This window comes from Geospiza fortis, unplaced genomic scaffold, assembly GCF_000277835.1.
Source record: "Geospiza fortis unplaced genomic scaffold, GeoFor_1.0 scaffold97, whole genome shotgun sequence".
NCBI lineage: Eukaryota > Metazoa > Chordata > Aves > Passeriformes > Thraupidae > Geospiza > Geospiza fortis.
Genome location: NW_005054343.1, coordinates 3,259,196 through 3,269,148, shown reverse-complemented (window position 1 = coordinate 3,269,148; position 9,953 = coordinate 3,259,196). Strand labels below are relative to the sequence as shown.

General features: G+C 51.2%; 1 protein-coding gene across 1 annotated transcript; it reads right to left on the bottom strand.

Annotated features, from left to right (window-relative positions):
* Window positions 1–15: 15 nt before the first annotated feature.
* Window positions 16–8,121, bottom strand: GOT2 (glutamic-oxaloacetic transaminase 2). The gene is made up of 9 exons (XM_005422746.1): window positions 7,969–8,121; window positions 6,673–6,801; window positions 6,260–6,319; window positions 5,977–6,138; window positions 5,426–5,530; window positions 4,400–4,550; window positions 3,584–3,749; window positions 2,501–2,651; window positions 16–2,018 (listed from the first exon to the last, which is right to left on the bottom strand). The coding sequence occupies exons 1-9, from the start codon at window positions 8,101–8,103 to the stop codon at window positions 1,896–1,898; spliced, it is 1,182 nt and encodes a 393-aa protein (XP_005422803.1). The 5' UTR covers window positions 8,104–8,121; the 3' UTR covers window positions 16–1,895.
* Window positions 8,122–9,953: the final 1,832 nt, after the last annotated feature.

The window sequence follows — 9,953 nt, the reverse complement described above, 5'->3', positions numbered from 1 at the left end:
AGCCAGAGACAGGGCTGTGCTCCAGGGTGCTTTTATTGTACAGAGAACGAGCAGAAGAACGGCCCCGCGCGGGTAAGAGGGCAGGAGGCGGCAGCTCCAGAGCCACGCAGAACCGAGGACCACAGCACAGGAACCCACAGAGCCGTGGGGCAGCACGTACGGCGTGTGCGGCATGGAAAGCGGTTTATTGCACAAAGGACAGCAAGCAGCGGCTGTGGGCATCGGGCCAGTAAACAAGCGGCGTGGGAGCGGAAACTTTCTGTCAGGGAGCGGCGGCAGGATCCAGCCTTCCAGCAAGTCTGGCAACAACGTGCACTAGACCGGGTCAGGTGCACCAGACTGGACCTGTCCCAGCTCCAATGGGCACACAGCTGCCCTGGGCAGGAATGGGAAATGAGGACTGCCCTGCTAAATACCCTGGTATGGCTGCAGAGGGAAGAGGTGCCTATGGATTGAGACAGTGCGCAGACTTAAGAGGTAATGACTCCAGCTCCACTCCATTGTGCGGCAGTGGCCAAAGATGGCCCCATGTCCCAAGGCAGACAGCTTTTGGGAATTTGTCCTCTTGCCAGCAACACCTATGTTCAACACCACAGGCTTCAATTTCAGCTCTTCAGTGACACTAGCTCACACCTGGACAACCTCAGTTCACACACACTGTGCTCCTGGGGCCCATCAGTGGGAACTGCCTCTCTACAAGGGATTCTCAGGAGATGAAGGTTTCACTGGTCATATAAGATCCCCTGTGCTAGCATGGCCCTGAGAGGGAATGTTTGGTGCATGGAAGGGACAGGATCCAGCTGCACAATGACAGGATGAAGTCCCCAGCTCAACACAGCCATGCACCAGTTTATTTGGATTAAAAATCAGAGTCCAGTATGTCACAGGACCTCAGGGACACTTGGCTTAGAAGGACAGTATGGTTTTTGAGTCATCAGCTCTCAGATTTCTCTCAAGATCTCTGTTTTCTGGTGTCACCAGATATGTGGTTGAACAGAGGGGAGAGGTATGCCCCACACCTCGACATGAGGGGCATACTGCAGGGTCAGCCTCTTGGCTTACAGCTTTGGGACACGCAACAAATACCGCAGGGAGGACTGCTGGAGGTAAAGGGCTGGACTGCTGGGCTTAGGACAGGAATGGGGCGAGGCAGAGACCACCAGAGAGCAGTTTTCAGAGGAGATTGTTATTGGGGAGCAGGGAGGGTGAGAAATTGTTTCACCTCCAGGTATGAAAGTGAGATAGGTTGAACAGAGGGACACTGGTCTGCCCCATGCACTGATGCCACTGTGAATTACACCTGAAAGGAGAGTCCAAGATGGAAAGAGCGAAGCCAACGATGGAGCAGAGTTTGGTAGTGAGAAGTCCTCAGAGCTGTTTGTCAGAGGACAGCTTTGGTGCTGCCCAGCCCCAGGCTGGGATGATGGAGGATGGAGCCTGCTGGCAGCAGGGACTGGCTGAGGAGCTTGGAGGAGCACACCAGAGCAGCCCTCCAACTCAGCCCACTCAGCTCCCTGCCTGCTTCTGCTTGGGCCAGCAGTCAAAAGCCTCACAAAGCCTTCTCATGGAGAAATGTGTGCGGAGAAGCTTTTGGTGCCTACACTGGTAGGAGGGCATTGCTAAGCATTTGCTTCCTCCAGCATAGACAGGTGCCGGGGCTGATGGAGAAAGGATGGACAGCAGGGAAGAACGGCTGTGACGAGCAGGAGCCAGCAATTATGTCCCTGCTCCACAACACAGCGTGGATTTGACAAGGCTTCTACAACTCATCTACAAGATACATTCAGCAGCGGCTTCAAGTGCTGTGGTTGAAGTATTCTGCTTGTTTCTTTTCCCTCCTCATCTTCGACTGGTGAGGAAGGGAAAGCCACCAGCTCCAGGGCACCCCTTTGTCTCTACTTTGTGACTTGATGGATGGCATGAGCCAGGTAACCCACATTGCCTGACGTAACTCCCGCCACAGAGATGCGTCCGTCCTTTGTCATGTACACTGAGAACTCCTTGATCAGCCGCTCCACCTGGGGAGAAAGAGCAAAGTTCAAACTGCAGGCCAACCTCTGCTGTGTCAGCAAAATGCAAATTTACCCAGCTTGCTGAAACTCAAAGCAAACTGGCTGCCAGCAGACAGGGCATCCCACTACCTGCAGAGTACCCTGTGCACCAACAGAGATGCTGCTCAGCTCTCAGGCCAAGCAGCAGCACTGCAGATGTTCAGCTGGAAGAGTCACCTTGCTTGAGCTGGCCTTTAAGGTCACTTCAGAGCAGCACTCAGTGACTGCTTGCTTTGATAGACATGACAGCTGCATTTACTTTCAACTTCCCCAAGTACACCAGGGAACAGAGCAAGACCGGGGTCCCCATGATGTGCCAGTGCTTAGGGACTGGAGGATGTTCCTTCCGAGAAGAAGTGCTTACAAAGGCTCATTTTGGCATCTGCAGTCAAAAACTTACTGACGAGGACTGCAAATGACACTTAAGAGACCACTGGAATTGCATTTACCTGCTCAGGCTTCAGCCCTGTGAAGCAGAACATGCCGATCTGGTCAGTGATGTGCTGCCAGTTGTGGGAGGATCCCTCTTTCTTGAGGTTGGACACCAGCTGAGTCCTCATGCTGATGATCCGGTCAGCCATGCCCTTCACCTCTATGAGCCTGAGGAGCCAACCCAGGAACCATTCAGAGCTGGGCTAGAACACACCAATGCTGCTCTCCCCACCCCAGCTATAGAAAAGCAACTTCTCCACCTGGAGGGGCCCCATAGAGGGATGCAGATGAGCATGAAGATGTAGCTCCAGCTGGGGGAGCTGCTTCATTCTCCTGATACCAGAAGGTGACCTCTTTTTATTTATTCCATTGCTGTTGGACAAGACTACCAGAATATAGACATTTCTCACATCTGAAAGCCACGGGTCAGTAGGATGCCTGATGGCAGCACTACTCAAATCCAGATAAAATAGTATCTACAGATAAACCAAGAGTGCAGGGGTAGCATTGGCAAACAGGCCCTGCTCCAAAGCAGCACTGCTAGGAAATGTCTCTGCTGGGCACTGCATCAGGCACAAGTGTCATGCTGCCAAAAGAACACAGCCCCCAGTGAGGCCACAGCACACTGCCAACCTTTGTTCTGCCAGGCCAGCTGCTGGGAGGGACCTGGCACCAAGGGGCTGTAAAAACAGCACAGCACAGCCAGGAATCAGGCTTAGGGCATGAGGGGTACATTCTTGGGTCTCATTCCCAGGGAGCTTATGCTTCCACTTCCCCCACATGAGACACGCTACATGGCTACACCACCTCAGACTTTTATGCTTCTTGGATAGGCAGCTCCTGCAGCCCTCAATCCTTCAGGAGCTTTATCCCCTCCTTTATACAGAGTTTTCTTCCTTGAGAACACAAGAAAAACCTGTTTGTGTCAGGTTAAACTGACACCAGCTGATGCCAGGACATAAGCAGGGATTTCTCCAGAGTAAACAAGGTTCTGACTGTTGCTGAAGCTAAGGGCTGCCTGTGACAGCAGCACACAGTAAGCACAGCACAAGGCTGCACAAAGGCATGCACTGTCATGAACATTACAGAGTTCTTCTTACCACTCCTTCCTTAGGTCAGGGGTGTTCAGGATCATGGAGGCAATGCGAGCTCCGTTCACAGGTGGGTTGGAATACATGGGGCGGATGAGGATCTTCAGCTGGGATTCGACCCTCTTGGCTTCATCTGGATCACTGCAGATCACTGTGAAGGCACCCGCACGCTCTCCTAAGAGAATCACAGAATATCTAGAGTTGGAAGGATTATTGAGTCCAGTTTTTGGCCCTGCACAGAACAACCCCAAGAATCCCACAATTCCTGTGTCTGACAGCATTGTCCAAACACTCCTTAAGCTCTGTCAGGCTTAGTGCTGTGACTACTTCCCTAAGGAGCCTGTTCCAATACCCAATCACCCTTTAGGTTAAGAACCTTTCCCAAATATCCAGCCTAAATCCTCCCTGACACAGTTCTGTGTCATTCCCTTGGGTCCTGTCACTGGTCACAGAGAGCTGATGCTGCCCCTTCAGAGGAAGCTGATGCCTGTGATGAGCTCTGCCCTCAGTCTTCTCTTCAGGATGAGCACGGCAAGTGTCCTCAGCTGCTCCTTGTATGGCTTCTCTTTTAGACCATTCACCATCTTTGTAGTCTCATTTGGACACTCTCTGAAAGCTTTATATCCTTCTTACACTGTGGCACCCAACCCCACACAGCTGTAGGGGATCGCTGTTCTCTAGAAAGGTCTCCACCAGCTCCTAATGGGTCATCCCTGCTCAATACTGCAGGATGAACACAGGCAGCAGGAAGACACTGGCTGCTAACCCTTGGAGGTACTGGGATCCCACCAGCAGCCTGGATGAAATGATTTCCTTGTCACTCACCGTACAGCCCCATGTTCTTGGCGAAGGACTGTGACAGGACGATGTTGATGCCCTGCTCGATGAAATACCGCACAGCCCAGGCATCCCGGTTGATGTCCCCACTGGCAAAGCCCTGGTAGGCCATGTCAAAGTACACGAGGAGGTTTCGTTTCTGCCAGCAAAGATGGAAGAGAGTGTCACAGAAGCTGAGCATCCCTCCAAGGAGCAAGGCAGCAGGCTGAGAAAAGCCATGCAGACAGTCGTCTGTCTGCCTGCAGCAATTCTCCTCCAGAAAGAGAGCCATTCCCCTTCATTTACCACAGGGAAAGCAGCCCAAAACCTGCACCTACCCAGTACACATCAAAACAGCAGCTAAAGACCCTCCAGGGCATTTATGGGATGTGCAAGTCTGGCCCAGGAAGCAGAAGTAAATTCAACAGTAATAAAAGTCTACTTCAATGTCTTCTGCATTACCAGTTTCCAGGAAAATCACCAGGGAACTCCCTAGTCAGCTAGGCTCATACCCCAGATACTCTGCCCCTTAGATCTACCCTTCTGTAGGCCACAGAGATCACTTTGATATCTACCAATTCTCAGGACCCTACTAAGGCCAGGTATCTCCAAGCCAAATTTCACTGGCTACAGGCTTGATGGAGCAGCAGGAAGGAGCAGAAGGTAGAACCTGTTCCTTTCTATTTGCAGCTGAAGCTTGCAAGGAGACACCAGGCATGTGAGAGATCTTCCAGCATTTTTAATACACCAGCACTGGGTGCTCCGCTCCAGCAATCACAGCTCATGCTTTCAACCCTGTTGCTCTCCTTTCAGGTCTCCCTGCTCCAGCTTCCTGGGAAGGTGCCAGCAGAAAGCCCAATGGTCAGCTGGAAGCTTTCTGGGTACATTTGGCTGGCTTCTGTCAGGAACATGACACCCATCCTGGCTTCATGGAAGGGAATAACCTTTAGTGAAGCGAAGACCAGGTGCCACCCATGAAAGGCCAGAGATGTGGTTTGCCCAGGAATGGCACAGTACCCCTGGGACATTGCTTACCTTCACTGTAGCTGCCAACTCCTTCCATTGCTCCTGCCGGGGATCCACCCCAGTGGGGTTGTGAGCACAAGCATGTAAGAGGATGATGCTTTTCTCTGGAATTTTCTAAGAAAGATGTTACAGAGAATGAATCATCAATGATATCTGAGCATTCTCCTCAGCAGATGAGACAGCTTAGATGAGCTCTGTGAGGCTTCTAGCCTTGATTTAATGCCTTCAGGCATCATAGAATGATAGAATATTCTGAGCTGGAATGGACCCATAAGGAGTCCACCTCCTTGGCCCTGCACAGGACAACCCTGAGAACCACACTATGTGCCTGAATTGTTCAAACACTCCTTGAACCCTGGCAGACTTGGTGCCATGACAACTTCCCTTGGGACCCTGCTTGAGTGCCCAACCACCCTCTGGGTGAAAAATCTTTTCCCAATACCCAGCCTAAACTTTCCCTGACACAGCTTCATGCTGCATGATCACATATAGGGTAAAGTAATATCACCACCCGTTTCTCCACATGACCTCCCTTCTTCCAGGCATGGAAGGCAACTCACAGAAATGTCATCCATGGCTCCAGAGAAGTCAAGGCTGCAGGTCTTGGGGTCATAGTAGCGATAAGCCTGAAGCTGCATGCCAGCATCACGGAAAATGGGAGTGTGATTGCCCCAGGACGGTTTGGGTAGATACACATCACGGCTGGCTTTGAAGAATCGTTGCTGGTCAATAGAAAGACAGAGTGTTCAAAGAGGTTATGTACATACAAGCAATTAAAAAACCGTAAAAATTCAGCTCGGGTTAAAATATGTCCTTTCCTTCCACTGCTGGCCAGGCACTCACCAAAAAGTTGGCTCCGATTCGCAGAGATCCAGTCCCAGAAATACCCTGCACAGTAACATACTGCAAGAAAAGAAAAAAAAAATCTGAGTAGCTATGTTGTGTTACAGGGAGAGCGCAGTCACTATGTCAGCACTGGCAGCAGCACACCAAAACAGGGACAAGGGGCTGGAGGGACCACAGGGGTCAGCATCTCCAACTCCAGGGCAGGGAGTTGGGCCCTCTGGCAAGGTTAAATCCCCTCCTTGGACAGGGCTGTTTCACCCCAGGCTTCAGAGGAAGCAGTAATCCTTGGGGCCAGCTAGCCAGCCCACAACTCAGAAGCATCAATACCCCAGCGGTTCTTCCACATTTGCAGAGCACCCACACACAAACCGTGTGTCCTCCCTGCCCCTTGTGTCCCAGCCTCTCCTTACCCGGCCACTCTTGAAGGCCTCACTGTTTTCCCCCAGAGCCAGTTCTGCGGATGCCCGGGTGAAATCTGCCAGTCCTCCGATGGGCAAGTACTCCTTATCCATCTTCTTGGATGCTATCATGGCCTCCGCCTGGAAGGGAGGACACAGGCTCAGCAAGGAAGGCATCACCATGGAGAGAATGATGGACAGCTGAAGGTCACTTCTCTGCACATTTGCTTGCTCGAAAGGGGCAAAGGTTGGTTTACAGGAGTTTCTCTGCAGGGCTCATTCCAAGCAAGGGGCAGCAGTAAACATTTCAGATAAAACCCCACAGCCACCAGAGCCCGCAGTGGGTGACAGTGTTGGTCCCGTGGAGCCAAGGAAACCTGGCACCAGAAGAGAGCACCACTTCCAGCCCATTACAAGTCAATGCTGCTGCACAAGGACACACATTTCTTTGCCCAAGCAGGAATTGTCCTGCAGAAAAGCAAGACCTGAGTGTTACTGAGAGGCAGATATCATCTTTACATAGGAGACATCCCCAAACCAGGTAGGGTAGCAAACGTTTTGTAGGGCCTTGTCATGCTGGAAGTGGCACAGACCCTGGCAGTATTCACATGCCACCAGGAAACTGTCTCTGTGACACCAGCCAGGCTCTCTGGTTGTGACCCAGCTGCATAGACAGAGGGAGGGCAAGGGATGGCTTTAAACCCCACTCTGACACATGGAAAAGGCACTCTCCCTGCACCCTCCCTGTCAGTGCAGCCAATCAATGCATGTGTCAGCTGCCAGCTATTTAACAGCCTATTTCTACCCCTACAGCCCTAAAAGACCCCATAATCCCTTCAAGGGCAATGTCCACGCCCAGCTCCCTGGGCTGGAGTTTTAGACTGGCTTATGGAGAAACTGGTAGTATCGGCTCAGCAGAATTTCTAAGACTAATCCACTAAGCGGCCAATGTCAGCCCCTTCCTCCCTTGTGGGGTGCCCTGAAGAACATCAGCCTGTTCAAGAAACACCCTGAAGTTCAGAGAACAGGTACATTGCAGGGTTCACATAAGTCAGCAACAAGTTAGAGTTACCTGAATGGGAACAGGACATGTATTTTCTGTTTTGTCCTGTACTACTTAATGGCTTTGTCATGTCTCAAAAGCATTAGTCTTGCTAAGGGAGACATCCACAAATACTGTCCTGCTCTGCTAGGGACAGAGCTTATTTGAAGGATCAACAGACAAAACTTGCTTAGTGACCTTCCCCTTCCCTGACTCCCTCAGAGTACCTGGCACCTGGATCTGGCCCTGCCCAGCAGGCAGCTCACCTTGCGAACACAGTTCAGGACATAGGGCTTCCCGTTGTCGTCCCGATACGCCCCCACTCCCAGGTTCATCTTCTTGGAGTTGGTGTCACGCTTGTAAGCTTCTGTCACCCCCAGGATGGGGTCGGGGGGTCCCATCTCCACATGGGACCACCATGAGCTAAAGGGAGAAACAAGAAGCTAAGCATGAGGCTTGAGAACTGGGCAGAGAGAGATGTGCACCAACAGAAACCCACAAGGGAAATCTTGTCTTTAAACCATTGAAAAAGGTACAAATAATTGTACCTTTTTCAGAGAATTATCCAAAAAACCAAACCTTTTAAGTCACATTGCATATTACAGAATGGGCAAAGAGCCTCAGCTCATTGTGGCTGAAGATAACTGAATCCTCTCAGTCATTAGCATGTTGAAATGCTCCTGTTTGCCTTATGTGCTAACACCACAAAGAGCCCAGGAAACTGGAGCCTTGAACTCCTATGCTCTGGACAAGTGCCCAGAGCCTGCACGTGGGATTGCACAGGTCATTCCCCTCCAGGGAACCTTGGCCAGACCCAGGCAATTGCACAAAAGCGTGAATATGGAGTCTCTTCCAAACTCCTGGAAAGGCTGTAGTACATGAAAACCAAACTGTTTTTCTCCCAGCATTGGCTGACAAAATAAAGGTATTTCCACTCTTTGCCCTACAAACTCTGCCTCCTCTGGTGTTGTAGACAAATGCTGTTTTCCAGGAAATCATAGAAGACAGTTTGTTCCCCGTGTGACAAGTGACAAGCTCTGATGTGAAGACCCTTCCCCTGCTATCAAGCACAAAACCTCCCTGCATCAGGAGGAGCTCTGTGCTCCCCCAACACAAGGAGCCACCTGCCTCTGCTTGGCTGGCAGCACACCCTGAAGATGGAGAGCCTCTCTTAATGTCAAGGGCAGAGCAGACCAGGCTATAAAAAGAAACCTGTTATTTCCTTTGGTCAGAGTCTCTGCTCTGTCCCATGTCCAGGCTTTGCAGGCCTGCAGACAGTGCAGGAGCAGCAGTGTGGTGTTTTTTAACCTGCCTGGCAGAGGGATTTGGCTGTCACAGCCCCCTCCTGAAGGCACTGCATGCAGCTCTGAGTGTCCTGACTCATCACAGGTCCCCCAGCTCAGTGGGGAACAAAGGGTGCAATACGAAGTAGATTGGGTTTATCTCCTGGAGGACAGAACTCAAGCCTTGACTGCTGAAGGAGTAACACACATACACACAGACATATCAGCTTTACTATGCTTTGCAGCCCAGGAAAGGCTATGTCATCTGATAATAAGATCCTTTCCCAACTTGGGAATGCTGTCCTGCGGCTGGTCCGTGCCCCAGGCAATGCAGGCAGCCTGGAGCCAGCCCAGGGCCAGCAGACCTCCTGCTGAGTGTGCAGGGCAGACTCTAGGCAGATACAGATCTGTGGGCAGTGGGGCCATGAAGGTTAAGGAAGCTCTCACTGATCAGCAGAACTCACACAATCATCTTTCCTCTCCACTCTGTCCCTGTTTTAGGTCCATTTAGGCCAAGTTTCCTCACTGAAGAAAAATTCTGTGCTCTCCCATGTATGTAGATTGCATCTCACGGAGCCTCAATCATTTGACCTCTTCAGACTAACTTCAGACAACCCTCTGAACACTATTTCCAAATTTTAAGAAAAGCCTGTTACTCCTTTTGACAGGCTTTGAGGAAGAGGTAGAGCCACCTCAGGTAGTTTAAAAATGGAAGATGTGCTTAACATCACAACAGTTTTTTAGACCACCAACTAGTCTTAATTACCTCTTAAGTATAGGATTAGCTTGGAAAGGAGGATGAGTCAGAGATGCCAGCAACACACACCCTCCAGAGAGGGACAGGGGCTGCAGCCAGCGTGGAGGGAGTGACCTGGGGAACCAACCTGAGCAGGACACGTCAAGGGGACTGTCAGGGCAAACTCCTGCTGCGGGTTCAGGCAGCTTTGGACAAACCCCTCCCAATGTGT

Bases quoted from the DNA above. Each gene is read 5' to 3' on its own strand.
- GOT2 (XM_005422746.1), bottom strand. From the start codon at position 8,103: ATGGGACCCCCCGACCCCATCCTGGGGGTGACAGAAGCTTACAAGCGT. The intron at 6,320-6,672 runs GTAAGGAGAGGC...CTTTTCTTGCAG, and splicing joins AGGCCTTCAAGAGTGGCCGG to TATGTTACTGTGCAGGGTAT. The intron at 4,551-5,425 runs GTAAGCAATGTC...CTTTGCTGGCAG, and splicing joins AGTTGGCAGCTACAGTGAAG to AAACGAAACCTCCTCGTGTA.